Below are 22990 nucleotides of genomic sequence, written 5' to 3' on the forward strand. Positions count from 1 at the left end.
CAAAACAAACATTATAAAGTTCATAAGAAATGAATACAAGATAATAAAACTAAGAAATGAAAGGCTGCCCAAAATACAAGTTCATAATTTCCATTTAATTAAAGGTTGCCCAGTTTCTAGCATGTCCTCATACTGCACATAAAAGCAGTTTCAATGAACACAAATTTTAGGACACAAGATTATCAAAATAAGAAATGAAAAAGACCTGCAAGGTTGGACATCAATAGATAATCAATTAGTGAAAATGTGCACAGGCGCATTAGCATTTCATCTCCGCATTTCTATATAAAAAATATACATAATCATATATTTAGCTTTAGCACCATAATACTCACGTTATAAGCAATTAATCAAGAAAAATATATATGTCTGACTCAATGGTTTCATAAAAACCCCATCTCCTCAATGGTGGGCTCAACTTTTAAAGATATTGAAGTGGACTTCAACTAATTTTGTGTACAAATTAAAACCTCAACTATAGTAGGACTCAAGGAACTACGAAATGAGTTAATTGCTCTCCTTCCTGTGTTAAAAGTAGATTCTGAGGCAACTGTAGAGACTGAAATTGCAAGCAAATCTCTTGCAATGGTCGTTAAAACTGAATATTAAAAATGGATATTGGTCTAACACAGTCATAATCAATATTATTATTATTCCAATAATATAATAATAATAGTCAATCTAGCTATGAAAATATGTTTATTTAAAAAAGTATATATTTTTTATTTTTTTATGTGTTATAAATTTTAGCTTTAATTATTAAAACAAATGATAAAAAAGAGAAGGAAAGTGGTGGAGGGGTCCCCACCCACATTGAGGAAGTGAGTTGTGTGTGTTTTATTTTTTAGGGAATGTTAGCAACTTTCTTTCTAACATTCTGTTTTGAATCTTCTTTCTTTTTCTAATAATATGTGTCACTTTTGTTATACTTAAAACAATATAATTAATGTATGAGGTAACTTATTTTTTGTTTTTTAAGTTTATTCTTAACCTTAAATGTGTTAAGTCCAAATTAAAAATAAAAACAAAAAACAAAACGAAAAAAAAAAAAAAAAAACCCAGAAAGCAGACCCAACCCTTCCCATCCACCCATCCACCCCAACCCGATGGCGACCTCCATTTCCTCACCGCCAGCCAAATGTCAACTCTCTCTCTCTCTCTCTCTCTCTCTCTCAACATGAGAGAAGGTGGGCCTTCAATCCATGAGCAGGAAACCCATATCTAATCTGACACCTTCAATTCATTCCAAATCAAAACCCCAAATATCTCAATAAAAATTATCATCCTTAAATTTTTCATTTATCATCTTGATGAGGTCTTCAATATGCAAGTTTTCTTATTAAAAAAAAAAATTTGTTGAGTTGGTGGAACTAGATTAGTTTGGACCATTGCTAATCGACGTTACTGACAATGAGGAGGGAGGGTTGCCGTCAAGTTGGGTAAGATGCGTGGCTGTGAGGGTCGGAAATTGTTGCTGGGTAGTTTGATTTTCATTTAATTTGTTAGTTTATTTCTTTTTAATTTTACTTAAGAATTAAGAGTGAAAATGGGGGGGAAAATGCATACTCCAAAGAGAGCCAAAACTTGTATAAACGCTTTAATTTTTATCAAGGGCAGATATGAAAATATAATTAATATTTTTTAATGTAATTAATGACATTGTTTTAAGTTATAAAGAAATAACACATGTCATCAAGAGAAGGTTGCTAGCATTTTTATTTTTATTTTTATTTTTAGACTTATTTACTGCAGTGCTTCTTCAAATTATGATCAAGTAATTATTCTAGTAAACCTACAAAGTGTCTTTGATGGCGGATTCAACAATCAAATTCATTTTAATGACTAGAAAGAGCCAATTTCTTGTTTTAATTCTCAAAAAGAGCTCAACTATCCAACTTGTATATGGAATGGTGAGAGAAATATGCCGACACATAATAAAGGGGCAAGAATTCTATAGTGAAAGCCTTATTTATGGCTTTTAGATGAGACATTATTTCTTAATCGTTAGATCAAATTAATTATCTTTTAGATGAGACATTATTTCTTAATCGTTGGATCAAATTAGTTATCCTGATTCAAGATTAAGAGATAAAACCTTACTTTATGGCCATATATAAAGCTCTCACTGTACAATGACTCAATAAATGGAAGATCAAAGCCGATGAAATTGTTCCTTTGATTCGGAATGGACCACCGATTCCTCCAATTGGTAAGAATTATAAAATATGAAAAAAAATATGTAACTTAAGAAAATTTGATGAGCCAAGAAGGAAGAGATGAGGAGATCCCGAAAAAGGAACTCGTAACACATGTATTTTTTTTTTTTTAAAGTAAATAATATAGCTAAAATTGAAAATTCCATGATTGACAAGAGTGACAACCCTAGATAAGTTTGATGGCCATTCATTTGTAAGGTTTCTATAAATTGGGTTATCGGTCAAATGGGTCTTTAAATGTTGACTATGAGTTATAATGACCTCACATCTGTGACCCGTCGGGTATGTACAAAACCCCTCTGCATACTCGTAATTTTTTTGTTATAAAAAACTTCTGATATGATATTGTGTATATATATTATATAGCAATAGCAAGTAGCATCCATGCGGAAGAAACACAACATTTATACAAAAACTGGAAAATATTACACAAAACCTAACCCCTCCCTCCCTCTGAGATGGTTATTAGGCGTTTTGTTCAGACAGTATTGCAAGCCTCAACACTCTAATTATGTCTGTGAGGGAAATGAGCCCCTTGAGCAAACCTTGTTGATCCACAACCCAAAGTCGGTGCACATGTTTGGAGACCACCTTGTCAATCACTTCACCTAAGGATGAATCAGCTCGACATGCCACCAGCTCCCTTGTTGTTGGACTTCCTGCTGCATTATTGAATGCTGCCAATAGAGGGTTTGCCAAAACCGTCTCGGTGTAATCCAGAGCACTCATCGGCAACCATGTTTGCAGCGTTGCGAAGTGGCAGCCCCTCAAATCTGTTGCCGAAAATGTCCCTATAGCTTGCCTTCCTCTGCCCTGCAGTCAAAGGACATACATTTATGATAGTTCATATCCCAATTCCAAACCGGAAGAAGGTGTTTTTAAGGCTCAAAGAGACATACATTTACAAGCTGCTTGTGATCTTCTTCATTGTCCGTATCCGAGGACCTTACAATCGGAACCGCGTTTAGCAAAGCTATCCGCATGCACTTGATGGCATCAATGACCTTTGTGCGGTCAGTAATGGCGAAAACTCTCTCCGTGACAGCTCCCAAATCCGATACCGTGCTCGATATGATGTTGTCGAGTTCTGATCCGGAGGTGCCATGTTCTTTCACAAACCTCAACACATCCATCTGGGTGAGCATTCGGTAGCTGGAAGCAGACTCTACAAGTTCAACTCCAGAGACGTTGTCCATGTGGCTGTCTACGGGTACCAAAGCACGGTGTATTCCTTTGCTAAACACTTCCATACAGTCTAGGATGCTGAAGTTGGGACTTAAAACAAGTAAACATTAAAATAAGTCCATTTAATTAATACAATATAATTATTTTATTAATCTAATGACCTCCTACCTATATCGATCATATATCATACTAATTACATTATTAGAGCTTACAAAGAAATTAGTCCACCTTGTGTTGGGGTTTAGAGTCCACAGGCTTAAACCCTCAAGGCAGTGCCCTATGATCGAAGACACCGGCACCGACATCTTCTGATCAAGATCAAACCCATCATGAACTCCTTCATCCATCAACTGATCTTCATTCCCAGCAATATGAGCCAATAGATCAAGCATGGTGGCCAACCCTATGTAGTGCTTCCGCACAGTCCCCGTGTGCTTGTCAGCTTCCATGATCATGGAGCCCCCGGCTCCAATCCACTGGCCCGGCGGTGCCGCCACGGGCACCGCCAGCACCTTGTTCGCCACCAAGGTGTTCATGGTGTGGGCCAGGGACGCCGTGTACGGCACCTCCACGAGCCTGCGCTTGTTCACCATCAAGTCCCCTAGTTTCTTGTCTCTTAGCCGTTGAGTACTCTGATCACCCTCAGAGTAGTGCTTGGCGGTGCTGTGCTCCATTGTTTGCTGCATATTTAATCTTTCTTTTTAATATTGAACTTGGAGAGGAAACTGAGGAAAGTGGAAGAGAGGGAGGTGGTTTTATTGCTATATATGAAAGAGGGTGCTTTGGAGTTGATGCTAGGTGTCAAAAGCAGGAGCTGCCGCTGTTGCATGACTGTGCTTGTGTAGCCACGTTATGAGAATGGATAGGGCTTGTTGGCATACGTGTGATGATCAGGAACACAAAGTGAAAGTGAAAGACAACAATTCAAATAGAGGGCCTCTTTGTCAGCAATTCCTTGGAAACTAGCTACTGCTGCTCAAGGAGTGTACTTAGCCTTCCTAAACATAATCTCCAATTGAAGATCCAATAAATTTTTAAGTAAAGATAGTTTACATTGTTAACCATAAAAATTTGTTTGGTCATTTGGAAATTCGAACATACATATGTAATCAATAATGCTATTTGTCATATATTCATTGACAACATTGTTATTTTGTATTATATTTACCGACCACATCTCTAATAGAGATGAATCCTATCATTGCATGTGAGATTCACTTGTATTAGAGAGGTGATCAACAATGTGATCAATAAATGTGGCACAACCGTACAAATAGTAGCACTCCATATGTAAATTGTAATGTGTGAACATTTTCTCTTCCCTAATAGTCTGAGAGAGAAAATCATCATACTCATACGTAAATTGTAAATGTGAACATTTTCTCTTCATTAATAGTCAGAGAAAATCATCATATCTTGATCAATGGTTTAAATTAATAATGTCACAACATAAAATGCTATGTGAGGAAAGAATAAGAAATTTTTGGTTCAGGAGCCACATATTTAGCATAAGACTTCAGAGTTGTCATACAAATTCCATTCATGGATGAAAGCCACTTAGTACGTAATTAGTTATTATTTTTCTCATATCAGTATTTTATTGAAGAAAACTTTGTTCTTTAGGGCCTGTTTGATAACCATTTCAATTTTTGTTTTTACTTTTTAGTTTTCATTTTTCATTTTTTGTGCTAGAATATAGAGGAAAAGAAGAGAATGGAAGTGGAAATGAGATAGAAAATGAGAGGGAATGATGGAAGGGAGGAGTAATCAAAGTGAAAACAAAAACTTGAAAGTGAAAACAATTTATAAAAACTAAAAACTAAATTCAAATAGTTATCAACTTATCATCCGGCCCTTTGCTAATCAGTTAAATATGAAAACAAACAAACATTGAATTACTAAAAAGAAAGAGAAACAAAAGGCCAGAACTTTTTCACTGTACAATTGGTAACAAAGCCCTGTAATAGCCAAATTCATTAGCGTGTAGTAACAACAGCTGCTCTTCTCCTGATGTCTCTTGTATGATGATATGAACATCTATCTACCTTCTCTTTTTTGTTATGTATATGAAGGGAATTCCCCAAAATATGATCAGCGGTCATGTAACCCTAGCTAAGACCTATTCACCAAAAGCCTAAACCCTACACTCTCTGCGACCTAAAAATTTGTAGATCCACTTGAATTAAATTGTGGATCAAAATCAGTGATTAGTTGAATGCCTCAAGATCACTATCACCTTTGCTGTTGATCCAAACCAGCTGCAGTGCCGGCACTAGGGCCTGCATTCTCAACTGGAGGCATAGTACCCCACGTCTCCTCTGATTCTGGTGGCTCCATAACAACAACTCCCCCATCAGTGAGTCCAACCGCAAACTGATTAGGCTCAGATGGATGAGCCGCAACTACAGCAGGGTACACCCTCACGCTGTCAAATAATAGAATAATTAGTAATAAGATGGTGAAGAAAATAGTGTGTGTGTGTGTGTGTGTGTGTGTGTGTGCGTGCTTGTTTAAAAGCATCGGTAACCATAAGGCATACCTGGGATTGGACGTTATATATGCAGCAGAGCTTATCCGACATCTGATTCGTAGCGTGGAGGCAGTTAGAACAAATACACTAGCATCCTCAAAGCTTGCATAGATTGACTCACTATCACAGGAATATGTAGCATCTGTGATAGGACCAAGAGATTGTCGTGGCACCCACTGTCACAGCCAACCAAAAAAAAAAATATTAATCACCTCATAAACTACTAGAAATCAAGCTCTAGCTATTCTTCAAACATTAGAATACAAAACCTGAAAACTCATGAAATGGTTCAACAGGTTTACAAGACAGTTACATTTAAGTACAAAAGACGAAGTTTCACGAGTACCTGAACTTTAGAAATATTTAATAACTGAAATTAAAGACTATAAACTAAGAATTAAAAAAGAAAAGAAGGCCCCAGAGACCTTCTTAAGGCACTCCAATTTTGATGCTTCATATATGGCTATTTGAGTTTCATGTACTGCCAGCAGATGTATCAGATCTTGGTGAAATTGAACTCGGGTCTGAGCAAGAGGTGTAAGCACGCGACCAGTGGGAATCTGCAAGAACATACCAGCCTGCTTTGCCCATCCATCCAGACTCCACACACACAGCTTTAGTAAAGAAAACTTTATCAGCAATTCATACATCATGTGACTCCACCTATGGGTGAAATTATGTCCAACAGAAAAGAGGAATATAGCCCCCTTTCAAGGAGAATTTGCAGCACAGCTTACCAACAACAATATTGAACATAAAGATGAAAAAAGAAAAATTACATATTTCATTGCCTATTGTGAAATCTTACATATTTGTCTTACATACACAAAAGGCAGGTATGCAAAGTCTAAAGAGCTCTACACTGAAACTTATGCATAAATCTCTATAAAAAATGAGCACTCGGTATCTATAACTTTCAAAATTCCAGTGCATCACTACCCACACACACACACACACAGAGCAGCATGGCACATAGATTATATCCTACTTTTATGAAGCATACCTGAGAATCAGCTCCTGATGATACAAGAACATTCAGAACAGTGGAGAAGGCCAGGCCAGTTACTCTCTTCTGATGACCTTTGATCTTGTACTTGACCTGAGTAAAAAAGAGAAACAAAATCACTATCTATAATTTGAAAATCTACTAACTAAAAAAAGTCTTCAGTTTGTGCTACCTACAGTGTCAATCGGGACATGGAACAAGTGAATTGTAGAATCCTCCATGCCCACGGCAATAATGTTATTGTCCACAGGATGGAAAGCAACAAATGTTGCTGCAGGTGGTGGAGGCATAAAGGTTGCCAATGTCTGCAATTTTGGTAGAAGGAAAAAATGATGAAAAATCATCAGCCAAAGGATTATGTATCCAACCAATTGCGCCCAAGGTACAATCCTAATATAACATTACCTTGAATGTCACCGTATTAAAAAGAGAAATTTTCCCTCCTGATGCTGACACAGCATAAGAATCATTATTGGAAAGAGCAAGGCAAGAAGGAACCGAATCTTCAAGATTTCTATCGATTATATCATTGGTCATCATCAATATACCACTGCGAGGTTGCCATAACAGAGGCGGCACAGTGGTAGTTGCCTACAGTACCAAAAGCATTTATACAGGAAAAGATTGAGAAAATTTAAAAGGACAAAATAACTTAAGGAAGATTTGCCTTAAGAACAAACCATACTTTTCCCAAAACATTCTGCTCATTCTTCTGCCATTTCCAAAGTCGGTGTACCCCAGTATGTGTCAATGCCAATATAGACCCTCCTGAGTTTGCATATATCAACCTAACAATCTGAATTGGAGAACAAAAAGATTTAAAGATGGATTCAAAAATAATAAAACAAGTACTACGTCAGTGTACAAAATAGTCCAAGAAACATGTATTGCAAAACTCTATCCCCTTAAACATTTCTAAGCTTGAACTTAGCCTGAAAAATTACATGTATTACATTCCCTACATCATTCTCTCAAAACTCAAAGAACCCTCAGTGCCTAGGCTGAGGTTAAAACCTGCTAAGGGACTGAAGCATTTCTTATGACAAAAACTTATCAACCCACTTCATATACAGAGATGATTTATATGTATTACAACCCAAATAGAATTTACAGGGATATAAATGTAAATATATGGGTCCAAAATTCACCAGGTTCAAATTATCGGGAAGCCGTATGGAACGAAGAAGAGATGGTTCATTAACTTCAGTTAGCTTCCAAGTTTTAGGTTTCTCTAACTCCTCAGCAACCCTTGAATTCTTGTCCAAACTTCGAGCATCTCCATTCTAAAAATTTTAAGTCAGCATTTGTGAACCTCCCAAAAGGAAGCGTAGCTCAAATAAGAATTTAAAGCATGCATACAACTTCAAAGTTAATAAAGAATGTCCAGTAGTGCGTGAACAACTTAGAAAATAGATTATGCAGGTTTTCCTAAAGGATACACAAAGTGTTTTCTTCCATCTTGACAAATTATATTCTAGTAACACTTATGATAGAACAATCAAAACTTACCAGACCAACTACTGTAGACACTTGACTTCTATCTGCAACCCCATTGTTTGTTCCATGAACAGAACCGGAAGCACCAAATGTGCCAATTATGGGTCCCTGCAGCAAAAGTAATTCATTTAACAACAGTGTCAACATTTTGGGTCACTTTTACATTTTTGGTCATTTCATATATCTGATAGAACAAAATACCTTCACAGCATTTCCAGAAGCCATCCCAGAGGCATCAACTGCACGATTCTCAATTGACCGCAAAAGTCGAACACCATCGGCATTTGCAAGTACTTTAATACCATTCTCATTTGTTGAAACAGCCAACATAATTCCTTCCTTGTTAAATCGCAAACAAGGAGAAGCCTAACAGATATCAAAGGTAAATGTAGTTTTAAAGTTAACAATAACCTTGAAATATGACAGTGAACATCATGAAGATAGCCCTCTGTGGCCATTACCGGCAATCCACCCTCCGCATTAGTAGCATTCAACAGGTTCACATTGTCCATGTCCCAAAATTTAATTTGGAACTCATCACCAGCAGCCAAGAATCGGTTCTTGGTCGTATCAAACTGCATGACCCCCAGAGTTTGCTTCCCAAGCCCATTATAAGTTCGCTTTACAGCCCCCTGGGTTTCATCCCATTCCACAATGTATGATTCTCCTTCTTTATTAGTCCCACATGAGAATAACCTACGATTTTCACAATAATAGGAATACTTAAGCAATCAAGAACTCACATTGAAGAAGTTATATGATACGAAAGTTAGAACACTTGATGGAATAACAAAACAATACAGTACCTCGTTCCATCAGTACTATAGACAATTCTTGTGAACGAATGGCCTGGAGCATGATAATCAACTCTTGAACCTAAGTTATCATAGAGCCATGCCTTGATTTTCCCATCAATGGCTGTAGAGAAGATGAACTGATGCAGAAAGAAAACATCCACTGAGTATTACAACAAAAAACAAAAACAAGAACCAAATGAGAGAAAGATGTCTAAGGAACAAAAACAACAGTTAGGTTTAAAGAACTGTTTCCAAACAGTTCAAAACAGCATGGAAGAAACGCTAAATTGGTACAATAATGAATGTACAATTTTCCAGCTGGTGAAATGGACTGAGATTCCATGGTAGCCAAAGGAACAAAGAAAACTGATTTCTTAGATGATTTGCTATACTTGCAGGGATCATAGAGACTTTATAAAAAGCTTTTCCACAAGCACATCTCATGGGTAAAGTAAGTAAGGACTGTAAATAAACATCAGGGAGCTGTATGTATCTATTTCTTGATATGCCAATGTGCATTAAAAGACATTTTATACAAGGAAAAAAACAGTGGACAGGGTTTCTGGAAACCACAAAAATGATTTCCTTTCCTTTACAAATTTCATCATACACACAAGTTCACCTCAGCAATAACTAAGGTTAACAGGAATACCCTTGACCAAAACAAGACTTGCCATTAGAACTTAGATTAGAAGTAAGCTTTTGATGCCTCTAACCATAAAACAAAACTCAAATCAAATACTTCAAGGAAAGCAATAACTATCAAGAGTAAAACCAATGGTAATAACCAAACTAAGCACCTGAGTGTTTTCCTTCATCTGTGCGCACACAGAATAAACTGGTGCTTCATGACCTTCAAAACTATACAGCTTATTGCCAGTGATAGCATCCCAGACCTGTATAGAGATGAACCTTGATGATTGCAGGCCATAGCCTTGCCAATAGCATTGAAGGAAAATGCCATACAAACCAAACCTTGATGGTCTTGTCCTCTCCACAACTTATGATGCATAATTGTTTGTTTAGGTGAGTAAAGGCAAGATCATTAACTTCACCTACATGAGCATCAATCTGGAAGAATTTCATTTGAAAATATAATATATATGAAAAAAAATCCAATCAGCACATAAGTAATTAGAGTCTTAAAAACAAAATTTAATTAATTAACTGATAGCTGCAGAAGGCCAAGAAACCTACTAGCGATCACAATTTTAAAATTCATAAGCCACTTAAATGAATCAAAAAAATAAAAAGAGAAAAACAACCTCTAGTTGGTTCCGTAAATCATCAGCACCATGATAGGAATATACGTGCACTACACTCTTGGAATATCCAATACCTGAAACAGAAGTTGGCTTAATAACAAAAACTAATCATAATAACATGATCTGTGAACTTCAACCATTTTCCCCCACTTCATTAAGAAAATTTTACCCATGACCAGAAATTGTAATGTATTTTTTCTCATGCCTAGAATATATATACAAGTATTCTATCAGTTTGGAAAATAAAATGAACAATAGGAAGTAAATCCCTTTATATACCAATATGGGAACCATCAGGACTCCAGATAACACGATTGACTGATGCAGTGTATTCAAAAGCCACAGATGCCTATCAGAAGACATGAAAACTATTAGTCTTATTGGTGGGAAAAGATAGAGGGTGGGAAAAGAATAAAACCTGCAGAGCCATTGAACATGCATCAAGGTCCCAAATCTCGAAATTCCGAGAAACAAGCCTCTCTCTGCTGCCTACCTCCCAAATTGTTAAATCGCCAATATTTGTTCCAACTGAATTTGGAAGAAAAACAAATGAATAAAACTTCAATCCAGAAACCGTACAATTAGACATTGACTGAAAACATAAGATTAAAGACAAAAGATTCATTAAGCAGCATGAGCAAACCGAGAAGCAGAGTCTGTTGCATTGGATGAAAGTCCATGCTCTTGACAGCTGAACCTTGACTCAAACTGACAATAACAGTCTTCGGCAAGTCCTCAGAAGAGTGAAGGGTATCGGCATGGCTCTGGCCAGGAGATGTGTGTGGAAAGACATTAACAGACATATTATTGGCCCGAAAATGCAAAAGGGAAGTTACGGTGCAAGAAAGATAAATTCAACAGTTAAGGCACCAAGGACATAGCAACAATTTCACCCACCATATTGCACATTGAAAAGGCACACTTACAACTAAGCTAGTTTCAAAATCTTATTTCAATAAGAAATCGTGAGAAAAGTAAATAAATAAATAAATAAAAAGTGAAATATTGATATTCTCACTTTAAAAAAAAGTAAACTACAAAAGGTATTGCCAAAAGGAAACATAATCAGTTAAATACTGATTGAAAAAGAGTGAGTGACCATATATAAATTTAGAAAACAGCAGTACATAAACATTTTGATAAAGATACCTTATCTGGCGTCCCCAAAGGTCTTGATCTCTTCTTGGACACGTGTTTAGAATCTGCAATTTGATAGTCCATTCTTGGGTTATTAGTGGGAGGAGTCCTAGGGTGCTTTAGCAAAGATGCTACCGTACCAAATAAATGCAAAAAGGAAAATATAACATAGTTGGAAAAGTGAAATTTGAATGAAAATAATTTTAAAAAAATCATTCCAGGGGAACCATATAATGTGATTGTGGGAACAAAATCGTTCATGCAAAAGAAGAGTGATTGGCAAGTATCTGATGATTGTGATCAGGGAAGACCCTATTCACTAACAAGTCTAACATATAAATGAAACACAGGCAAAGGCACATCACGAAGTGTCATACAATCCCCTTAAATAATTCAACAACCAAGAAGAAATTCAACTGACAGAAAAGAAAAAGAAAAACAATACAAGGGGCAATGGTAGACTGCACAAACTATCTCAATACCAAAATTCTCAACTAATCCTAAGTACAATTCAAGGTCACCGAATGTTACCAACAAACCTAAGCCAGACATGGGCCACCGATCAGTTTCACTCTTAACCCTGTCAATATCAGAACACCCATGAATCGCATTTAAAAGATTGCTTGTGGGTAAAACCTCTCCACATCAACCTCTTACTTCATAACATATTCAGCCATCCTTGTGATCTGGTTGGGGCCTCGAAACACCACAACCAATTTCAATTCCATAAAGAGTTTTTAGTTTTTCCTGTTTTCCCCTTGATTTTTATGGATTTTACAAACTGGCATGTTAAGCATTTAACAGACAGCATCACAACATTAAATTCAAAAGGCATAGAGTCAACAATAATGGGTTCTTCATATTTCTATCATTAAGCAAAGCTTGAATTTATAGGGATCATGATATTAAGGCAACTCCATCTCGTATTGCCAAATCATTATTGGTTTCAATTTACTAATTTAAGACAACATTGTGTATGTTTGACATTTGCAAAGTCGTGCCTTATTGCATTATGACTTATTCTAACAGAAATACAATGTAAATATCAAATGAACTGCAACTTATACCAATTATTCCTTCACAACATCTGCAACAAAATATTTAATCACGTTCAAAGTCAAAACTAATATTGCTTATCTAGAGGTATACTGTACTTTATATACATTTTATTCATTTAAAATCGCACCCCATAATGACCCGAAAAAACAAAAACTTCATCTAATTTACCACTAGCAAAACTGTTTATTTACCCTATAAGTTATATCCATAAATTTGTAAGATTTCCTAGTAATATAGCACAATCAGCAATAAATCCACAAACATAGAGAAAATGTTATAAAAAATTGACTAAACAAAATCAAAAGCAATCATACATGCATTATTGGGAACTGTTAGACCTCTTGGTCTGGCAGAAACTGTTTGGTGTGGAACAGAGGACGGGTTAGCTGTCCATCCAGAGAGAGATGTTGTAAGAGGTGCTGGTGCAGGCTGAAATGGCTGAAAATCACATATATTAAATAAACATACAAATAGGAGTTCTTCAGAAAACCACTTCCTTATACACCAAATGTAAATTTTGTATACAGACTTACAACATGAGCACGTATTGGTGGGAAGCCACCTACTTTTTTTTTTCTTGAACTGGGGAAACCACCTACTTTAGCAATGGATCCCATTATAGGGTTAATTGCAGGGGAAGGAGCACAAGCAATATGTCCACAACTATGGTCCGAAAATAGAGTTTTAAAGTCAGGGTTTGGCCTAGGATTATTGCAAAGGTGATGCTGCCAATTTAAACTGCAACAAACATTACAGACAATGACTTCAGATGACAAAAAACTTTCACATCCCCATAATTTTTAATTGAAAAAAGAAAGAGCAAGATTATGTAGATAACTTTTGTTCGAATTACCCCTGATTGATCAGTGTACCCAGCCTTGAGTTCTTTAACTTGGGGAATTGCAGCTTATCACGGAAAAGTGGACTTGCCTCAATTATCTTTTTTACTTCAGTAAGTATAACAGCCCTGGCAGAGTTAATATCACCATAATCTGACAGTTCCTCATTCTCCCTGGTTTTTTTTAAATGAAAAGAAAAGAAAATGCAGGTTACTGAGAAACTTCAACAACAAAAATAATATAAAATAAACATAGTGGACAAAGAACTAAGCAAACAAGCACAAAACAGAACTTTTGGAGCAAGCACACTTCAAAGTACACACTGGTTGCCTTCGACATCCAAGCAAGATAAAGGCAGTGTTATATAACAATGAAGGAAGAAAAAATGACTCACACTCTAATAAATTCATCATTTTAGGTCAACAACTCTTTGTCCATTGGAAGAATTGTTTTCGCTTTCAAAGATTTTAACATATAAACCATTATGTCTCAGTTCAATCATTATCTATCTTTAGGTAACAAGCTACAATAGAAATGTAGAATTGGTCATTTCGGTTTTGAATCCAAAGGAAATGCACAAATATAAGTAGTCACAACATGCAACAAATGGACACCAAAACAACTGAATTGGGTGTCTGATATCCGGACCTAAAGAAGTGTATTAAAGGCAGAGCATTACTTCATGCTAAATATTTATGATGTCCTCAATTCATTTTAGTTTCTTCTCTTCCTAGAGCTCAAGTGGTATTTCTATAATTCTGCTCTATGGAGTCTAGCAATTGAGAAATAGCCACTTATAGCGTATTTAGATAAAACAGACAATTTAAGATTTGAGTTACTTGCATTCACAACTAAAGTCATGAAACCCCTACTGCCAACTATTTCATTTCGGTAACCCAAATTTGGCATAATTATTTCATAAAAACTGGAACTAACAGCCTGAAATTGTATCACATGATTTGGTACATGATTCTCACTTGTCTGCAACTACCAGTTTCAATGACCCAATAATTCCATTCTTCTGCCTTCGACATATCTAACTCTTAAGAATTTTCCACATTTTCTACTTGATCAAAAGAAAAAGGGGGAGTTTCACAAACATGGGCAGATGTTATGAATGACACAATCAAGGCACAAATAGGACACACTCAAAGCTTTATCTATAACAGCATAAATAAAGACTTTGATGCCACAAACCAAATCAATCATATAAGAGCATAAATTTGACGCCACAACACTTGCATGGTCATGATTTTTTTTACAATAGCATGTCTTATGCATGGTCATGAGTCATGACTTATTTAACAGGAGAATAACTTTGACTCCACACCAAATTAATCACAAAAGAAATACCCAACACACCTAAAATTCCCCAACGACAGAAGCAGGGTCATTTCCTTAAACTTCTCTTCGTTGATTGTCGAGAAAACTTTCAAATCCTTCTGAAGAATATCGACAGCTCTAGCATAGTCATGCCTGCATTAAAGACAAAGTTATAACAAAGCCACGACAAAGTATTTTTGTTTCCAAATCAAACAAAGAGCTTACCTGTCAAGGGCCTCAAAGTACTTTTGTTTCCGAATCTCAAAGAAAATCTTCGTTGAGTATCTACTTTCATCAACCTTACAAAATCCACTCAGGTAACTGTCCGCCTCATCCCATTCACCATTGTTCAAGCAATCCTCAAAATACCTCATATTGAAGAAATACCCTGAATCTTTTTCCAACCTTCATTCAGACACAGACACGAGAACCTCACTCAGTATAAACCAAACAATATAAGTTCCATTTCAACTATGTTTCCAAAACTGACAAAAAAAAAGGTGCAAAAACGATCTTCCTTACCTCCCTTCCATTTTCTCAATTTTCTTGGCAACCAAGCAAACCCAAAGACGAGGGCCAATGAACAAAATAAACAAGACTACGTACGAACCAACGAATATAAAGAAACAAACTCACTCACCTGTGAACAGTGTCCTTGTATTTCCCTTCATTCGCTTCATTTAAGTACTGGAGTATGAGAAAAACGAGCTCTCTGTCCAACAACGTCATGGTTCGCGTTCCTCCGATAAACTAATAACCACCAAAACAATCAAAATTAGGGTTCTAAATTCAAATTGTCCCCCAAATTTCACTCACCCAATTCAATTCCTCAAATTATCAGTTCCATACACGCCAAACGAATCTCACACAGAAGAGACACACAACCGGAGACATGCATACACAGAACCACCAAACCTATACAACCAGGCACTCCAATACCTCACGCGCATGCGTATATCACAGACATACAATACGTGAGTGTTCGTTCGTATAGACGCACCTTCTTCAGTGAGAGTTACAGATCAAGACTTGAAGAGAGAAAATGAAAAGGAGAGAGAGTGTGTGTTGAAGAACAGAGACCAAGAATGGAAAGGTATTGAGGGGTTGGGGTTGGCGTTTGGGTTTTGGATGGTTTTATAGGTGCTCCCTGTGTGGGGGGGTTTCCTTTTGCCTTTTTGTGTGTTTTTTATTTTAATTTTGTGTCTTTCCTGCTCTTTTCATACGGAAAATATGTTGTCAGCAGAAGAATCGGGTCGGGGCACATTTGCAAATTTTCTACAATAGTAGTGGGGTTGTGTGTAAATCGCGTATGTGGCATTTTGGACAAAGCTATACTCTAAATCGAACTTAGGTGCAAAATGATGAGTACACTATTTTTCATCTTTACAATCTCATCTACATGCTCTACAGATGTCCCATAAGTAAGTTTGTAAATTAGTTATAAGTTTTTGCTCCGGGAGAAGACCCAAAATTCCAACAGCATCATACTTCTGAATGAAATATGTGTTGTAATTACAAATATCATGCATGATTTTTTTGAACAAATGTGGCTGCATTCTATATCTCTCTCGAAACTTAGAAACAGGATATAACGAATTTGAGATAAAGTAATCTTCCAAGAAATTCTTACCCCGAGACTCCCTACATCTGTCCCCATTCAGGGCACGACGACGGCGGTGTTGCCTTGATTGATTAAGCATATACAACGCTGCTACAAGCATTTCTTAATCTTCTTTATCGGCCTCCCGATCTTCATCAGCATGTCTGCATTGAATTTCTTCCTCTTCTTGCTCTTGCCTCTCCAACACCCTCCTCAAGTTTGACATTGAGAGTAGAATGTGTTTTGTAAAATATGAGAAATGAAAGAATATATAAGATATGGTGTGAGAGTGAGAGGTATGAGTTGATGGTGTAGTTTTACAGAGGAATTTAAAAGATAGAGATGACATATGGTGCAATTTTAGAGTGTGAAAATTTTATCTGAAATTTGAGATTATAATTTTTTTTTTAAATATCTGAAAATCTTATCTGACATGAGACACGTGATGTAATTTTAGAGGGTGAAAATCTTATCTGAAATCTGATATTAAATTTTTTTATAATGAATATCCGAAAATTTTATCTGGAATAAGACACGTGGCAACCGAGATTCTCATTCGAAAATCTTTTCTAAAAAATGATGGATATGTAGCAACCAAAAATCTTATCCGAAAATTTAATTAGAAAATTTTATCTAAAAATGTTATCTGAAATTTTAAGTGATAATTTTATATAAATAGTGACATGTGGCAACCAAAAATATTATCTGAAAAGCTTATCAAAATTAATGGTTTAAAGTATTAAAAAAATAAGAAATAAAGTACAATGAATAGTAATTGCCTTAGCCCTAGCTTTTTGGGGTGGAATCAAAAAAGGCAAGACTGCCACTATTTACGTGAATAGTAGCAGCCATTGCCTTAACCTTAGCCTTTTGAGGTGGACATGCTCTAAGTTCAATTTAGGTGCAAAATGGTGAGTACACTATTTTAATTAACTGACAACTTATATATGTGCGCGTGTAGAAATTTAAACGCCAGTAAAAAAGGCAACCACAAAATAACCACCAAATCTTTTTGAAACATTTATTAATTTTTTTTTACGACTCAAAATTTAATGTTAAGTCGTATTCCACAATAAATAGTAACAATGCTTCTCTTATAATAAAAGGTCACTTTCCTATAATTTTATGTTGATAGTGAGTCCCTTGTATAGTTGGCATATGCGCGCTCTTGTTATGTTTGTCTCAGTCACCTGGCCAAATCAGCATTTTGACCAACTTTATTGACAACCTTGGTACATGAGGGACTTGATTGCAAATGTTTGCTATCTCTGTGAGCTCTGTTGCAAAATCAAAACTAAGAAAAACCAAGTACCAATGAAACGTCTTTTCAAGTCTGAAATTTTATTTTGGATGCGGGGTTTTTATTTAACAAAATATATGGGAAATTTTAAAGCTTTGTTAAAAATAACAATAAATAAGATTAATAGGTTCATAGCTGGATAGATTCATCATGGATAGCTCACGTAGGGCTCTAGGCCACCGGAATTCTTTAGTCCAATTTCAGGTTAGAAATATGAAACAAGAACAAGACCTTGATACACACATGGGGTCAAGGCATATCCCTGGAAATTGAAGGTTGCAGCACAATTCTCTCTTTGACATTTTTAAGTAAACCATTCTTTTGGTAGCTGACGAACCGAATTCAAGTAGGTGTTCCACGTCTACGTTTATTGTGTTTATTAATACATGCGTATTGAAATGATTCTAATTAATTGTTTACTTCTCATTCAATTACTAACATATAAAAGAATAAAAAATTATATAGGATTCATATTTAAAATTCGTAACTAAATATCCTCAAAATTAAGAATGGGATCAATTAGAGGGGAGTAGTTGATCCGATTCCAATTCCTTAATTACTCTATCTAAATTACCCAATTTCATGACTTTTGTCATTCCTAATAAGTAAACATATTCACATTTAGTTCAATCTTATTGTTCCTCAAGGAACTTTCTTTAAGCTTCAATACTTGAAGCTCTTATGTCTTTATTTCAAGACCATCGATACATTTTAACTGTATTGACTTTAGCTTCTTTATGACATAATGAGGCATATGTCCAGTAAATAAATCCTTAGGTTGAATATGGCTCCACCAAGCTCAAAGAAGTTCTAAAGAAACAGAAGGAAAAAAAAATTACAAATCCGAGAGCTCAAAGTGCAAAATCTCTGCCCATTATAAGACAAAAGCAGTGCCTGCAATGGCGTCCCTATTCTTCAAGAAGCTCAACCCTCAGCTCTGGATCCACATATATTTCTCACAGGTAAGTCTTTCAGTCTTGCAAATGCATCTTTTGCAGCATTTTGAATCTTCCCAAATTTCTGAAAAGAAGAAGAAAGCAGAAAAAAGAGCTGGAAATCTTAGGAGGAGAAGAAATAGGAGCTGATTGGGATTAGTGGGTCAGTTTTTGATCGAGTAAAGAAGCCAATGCCTTGTATATTTCTTGGTTATGAATTATGAGCTACAAGAACATGTGGTTACAAAGTGATGCATGTCAGCAACAATTTGATGAATTTAAGTTACCATGGTTGAGCCAGTGATTCAATGGCCCCAGCTTGAAAATCTTTGGTATAAACCCCGTGAAGTACATTAATGCTGAACGGAATTATTCCATGTATTTATTTCCGCTTGTCACACTTGCTCTCTTTTCCCGTGAACCCATAAATATATTTACCTCATTCACCAACCCAACCCATATAACATTAACTCCAACTCAACCTTGTATATATACACCTCTCAATCAAACCCAATGCCTCTCACACTCATCCACTCCCGAAACTAGTCCTTAGTCTTTCTTTTGTCACAATGGCACTCATTTTCTCACCACTACTCTTGTTTCTATCTTTCATGTGTTTTAGGCTACTAGGGGTCATGCCTTTCACAGTCATCATGTCGGATTCCGGCGTGCCATCCGCTCTCGTGGACGGGCCACAAACCGGGTTCTCCATGAACAAAGACGGGGCCCGAACTGACACCCGTGAGCAAGAAGCGGTCTATGACATCATGCGGGCTACTGGTAATGATTGGGCCACTGACATTCCCGATGTGTGTCGTGGCCGGTGGCATGGAATTGAGTGCATGCCGGACAATAATGATGTCTACCACGTTGTTTCGCTCTCCTTCGGGGCGCTATCCGATGACACTGCATTCCCGACTTGTGACCCGACTCGGTCCCATATTTCACCATCCATCACTAAACTTCCCTACCTTCGGACCTTATTTTTCTACCGTTGTTTTAGTTACAATCCTCAGCCAATCCCGTCACTTTTGGGGCAATTGGGCGCCACACTACAAACTTTAGTGCTTAGGGAAAATGGGCATGTGGGTCCTATTCCTATTGAGCTGGGCAATCTCACCCGTTTAAAAGTTCTTGACCTCCACAAAAACAATCTCAACGGCTCAATTCCGGTGTGCCTGGCCCGGATGACCGGTCTAAGGTCGTTAGACCTGAGTGGGAACAAACTAACTTCAATACCCAATTTCAGCTTCCCAATTTTGAGCATTTTTGACCTGAGCCAAAACCTTCTAATGGGCTCAATTCCATCCAGCATTGGAGCCTGCCCTGGTCTTATCAAAATGGATTTGGGCCACAACCAACTCACCGGCCCGTTACCCTACTCCATTGGTACCTTGAAAAACCTAATGCTCATGGATCTAAGCTACAATCGCCTCAAGGGTCCACTTCCAATGTGGATTAGGAGTTTAATCTCACTTCAAACTTTGATCCTCAAAGGAAATCCAATGGGGCCCACACCAATTCCAAGTGATGGTTTTGATGGCATGAAGGGGTTGATGACCCTAATTTTATCTAACATGAATTTGCATGGTCCTATACCTTCATCCCTAGGCAAATTGCCAGGCCTTCGCGTGCTTCATCTTGATGGGAACAATTTCAATGGCTCAATCCCAACAAGCTTTAGAGAGCTCGAAAGTGTGAGTGAATTGAGATTGAATGATAATTGGCTCAGGGGCCCAATCCCATTTGGGAGAGAAATGGTTTGGAGGATGAGAAGGAAGCTTAGGGTTCATAACAATTCTGGGCTATGTTACAATGCCAATAGTGGGTTGGAAGATTCTGGCATTGGCCCCTGTGACACACCAAGGCCATGAAGAATCAAATGTTCCAATTTTGAGTTTCTGTTGAGCTCTAATTTTGTTGTAGCAGAAAATAGGGCATATATTTGTACATTTGAAGTTTGTAACACTTATATATTTGTCCCAAAAATAATGTGAAAGTAGCTACTTTATATTTCATGGCTCCTCCATTTGGGTCTTGAGCAAGAAAAAGGATTTGTGTTTTTTGTGTTTTAGGTTTGGCCTGTTTTTTTAAAGAATCCATAGACATATAAATATGGTAGCCCACACCCTCAACTTAGGGAGTGGGCTTGGCTTTGTCACTTTCAGTATCAACGAAGGACTTTGCTTCTTTTGTGGTGTTAGCTGATGTTGGTCGGGAAAGGCTCATCTGACATGTTCTCTCCTCTCCTTTCTCCCCTTTTGTTTTGTGTCCATTATTGGGGACATGATTTCATGGCTTTTTCTTTATTTTTAACAAAGAAAATCACATGAGAATGGAAGAGGAAAGAGAAGATTTTCTTTTTGTTTAAGTTGGATTGAGTGAACAATTCCATTCTTAAAATATGCCATAATGATGTACTACATTATTTTTAGAATTAATGCCCAGTTTGGAATTGCCGTCGCTTTTATAAAAAAACTACTTCTGTTGTGCTTTAAAAAGAATCAGCTATAAAGTAATTATTGAAAAACAAACTATATTTCATAATATCATATATAATTATTAATGTTCATAAGATTCTACTTCCAATACTAGGAAATGATAAAACAATTTAATGAATGTAATTAAATGAAAAATGCAGTGTATGCAAAACTGCAATGTAGCACCTGTTTGAAAATTCACTGAACTATCTCTAACATAAGCAATCATAAACTGAATTTACACACACAAACTTAGACCTCGGAATTAGTAATGTAATTCATGCCATAAACTTGAAATTAACAATTATATCTCCATTATAATTTAGTAGGTCAAAGTATATTATTAAAAATGATCGATCCCGAAACTCTTCACCGGAAAACGAGCCTACCTCCGAAAGTGGTGGCAGTTTTTTGTCCACCTCTAATGATAGGGGCAAGTGATATAACATGCATTAGGCAACAAGTGCAAGTTTTGGAGGAAGTGGTTAACAAACTTATATCCAAAGATTTTTTGTCATTGGTACAGAAAAGATGCACAAAATCAAAGTTACATAAATTTAAAGACCAAATTTAAACATCTTGGGCAATAATCAACATAACCAATTATCACTTTGGCTAGAGACCATGTTGATGTATATACGCACAGAATAGATACACACATATTCTCCATATATTAATACATATATATATTGAAACGAAAACTGCATGCACTGCAGAGCTTGTGCAAAAATGCACCTATTAATAAGTGATGAATCAAAAGTTAAAACCATGATGAAAGTACTAAAACAATCCAAAGACATATCAATTGTTGATAGAATTGTATAAGTTCCATATACACATTCATGCTAAAATATAAACGCTCCCTAAACAAGTGTACATAAAACGAAAACTACACCTCAAACTCAAATCTGATAAATAAAAAACCAAAATAAAAACAAAAACTACAATACAATTGCTATTCCACAACAAAACATACATGCAATACTTAGATACTACCAGAACCACCATGAAAACAATGTTCAATCTACAATCTAACAAAAATATAAGTAAAACAGTAAAGAGAAAATTCGAAAATAAACTCAGATCTCAGAAAAAATACATACCTCCTAGTCAATGCAAGCTCCAATTCAAAAAACACAAGAAATCCAAAACCTGCAACGAATTTCAAACAACCGTACACTAAAAGAACCTGAAATCACACAAAAAAAATTGAACAGAAAAATCGCACTGATTTGATGTATGAAATTGGAAGAAGAAATGGAAAAGAGAGGAACAGAGCTCATGAAACGCAAACCAAAAGCCAAATGACTGAAGAGCACGTTTACTTGGATTTGCTTTTAGCTACATTTCAACCTTTTCCTCGATATGTTTTGACGATTGGATTTCTCGAGTCTAATACCTAATTTTTCTTATAAATATTAAAAGTAATTCGTGGTTTCGGTCTGACAGTCAAACAGTCAAACAGCCAGCGACATAGAAATGGTGGCGGCAGCTGCCTCTGCCACAGCGACTGGAGCCTCCAATCTCCGCTACTCTTCCGGGTCGGTCCACAGGCGGATAAGGCCCGAAAAGAAGGTCACGGGTTACACAAAATTCGCCACCCAGTACCCCAACTGCTTCTCTTCCACGAGGGTAAAAGGGTCTCTGCCTATCCGAGCTCTTGACCCTCATAGAGGAGCAGGAGAAGAAGAAGAAGAAGAAAGTTGAGGCATCGCTAACAATACAAGCGCTTCAAACTCTCATTTATCCATTTACCTTTTTCTTGTTTTTATTTTAATGAAGCTTGGTTCTTGGCCCCTGTTTTATTTGGGTTTATGGGTT

At 36.5% G+C, this 22990-nt stretch overlaps 3 protein-coding genes across 4 annotated transcripts; 1 reads left to right on the forward strand and 2 right to left on the reverse strand.

The window, feature by feature from the left end:
- On the reverse strand, positions 2518-4128 carry LOC18782432 (SNF1-related protein kinase regulatory subunit gamma-like PV42a). Of its 2 annotated transcripts, none has more exons than XM_020560467.1 (3): positions 3630-4128; positions 3116-3491; positions 2518-3029 (listed from the first exon to the last, which is right to left on the reverse strand). In XM_020560467.1, exons 1-3 carry the CDS (start codon positions 4085-4087, stop codon positions 2682-2684), a joined length of 1182 nt encoding a protein of 393 aa, XP_020416056.1. In that variant the 5' UTR covers positions 4088-4128; the 3' UTR covers positions 2518-2681. The 2 variants fall into 2 exon arrangements, with proteins under 2 accessions (XP_020416056.1, XP_020416057.1); XM_020560468.1 differs by having other exon boundaries at positions 2537-3029; positions 3116-3479; positions 3630-4122.
- LOC18784312 (topless-related protein 4) lies at positions 5188-16175 on the reverse strand. Its single transcript, XM_020560907.1, has 26 exons — positions 15855-16175; positions 15495-15604; positions 15080-15259; positions 14894-15007; positions 13546-13704; positions 13226-13430; positions 13007-13130; positions 11646-11764; positions 11140-11260; positions 10915-11024; positions 10776-10845; positions 10497-10570; positions 10207-10302; positions 10032-10127; positions 9241-9368; positions 8896-9130; positions 8636-8800; positions 8447-8542; positions 8086-8220; positions 7623-7733; positions 7343-7528; positions 7114-7242; positions 6935-7030; positions 6357-6545; positions 5941-6107; positions 5188-5826 (listed from the first exon to the last, which is right to left on the reverse strand). Exons 2-26 carry the CDS (start codon positions 15581-15583, stop codon positions 5634-5636), a joined length of 3387 nt encoding a protein of 1128 aa, XP_020416496.1. The 5' UTR covers positions 15584-15604; positions 15855-16175; the 3' UTR covers positions 5188-5633.
- Positions 19223-20698, forward strand: LOC18783923 (protein TOO MANY MOUTHS). Its single transcript, XM_007217175.2, has one exon. It carries the CDS (start codon positions 19259-19261, stop codon positions 20561-20563), a length of 1305 nt encoding a protein of 434 aa, XP_007217237.2. The 5' UTR covers positions 19223-19258; the 3' UTR covers positions 20564-20698.

The sequence above is a fragment of the Prunus persica genome, chromosome G3, assembly GCF_000346465.2.
Source record: "Prunus persica cultivar Lovell chromosome G3, Prunus_persica_NCBIv2, whole genome shotgun sequence".
In the NCBI taxonomy this organism is placed as follows: Eukaryota; Viridiplantae; Streptophyta; class Magnoliopsida; order Rosales; family Rosaceae; genus Prunus; species Prunus persica.

Bases quoted from the DNA above. Each gene is read 5' to 3' on its own strand.
- LOC18782432 (XM_020560467.1), bottom strand. From the start codon at position 4,087: ATGCAGCAAACAATGGAGCACAGCACCGCCAAGCACTACTCTGAGGGT. The intron at 3,492-3,629 runs GTGGACTAATTT...ACTTGTTTTAAG, and splicing joins ACTCTAAACCCCAACACAAG to TCCCAACTTCAGCATCCTAG. The intron at 3,030-3,115 runs GTATGTCTCTTT...CTTTGACTGCAG, and splicing joins ATCACAAGCAGCTTGTAAAT to GGCAGAGGAAGGCAAGCTAT.
- LOC18783923 (XM_007217175.2), top strand. From the start codon at position 19,259: ATGGCACTCATTTTCTCACCACTACTCTTGTTTCTATCTTTCATGTGT.
- LOC18784312 (XM_020560907.1), bottom strand. From the start codon at position 15,583: ATGACGTTGTTGGACAGAGAGCTCGTTTTTCTCATACTCCAGTACTTA. The intron at 13,131-13,225 runs GTAAGTCTGTAT...TGTGATTTTCAG, and splicing joins CACCAATACGTGCTCATGTT to CCATTTCAGCCTGCACCAGC. The intron at 9,369-10,031 runs GTGCTTAGTTTG...TTTCTGCATCAG, and splicing joins AGATGAAGGAAAACACTCAG to TTCATCTTCTCTACAGCCAT.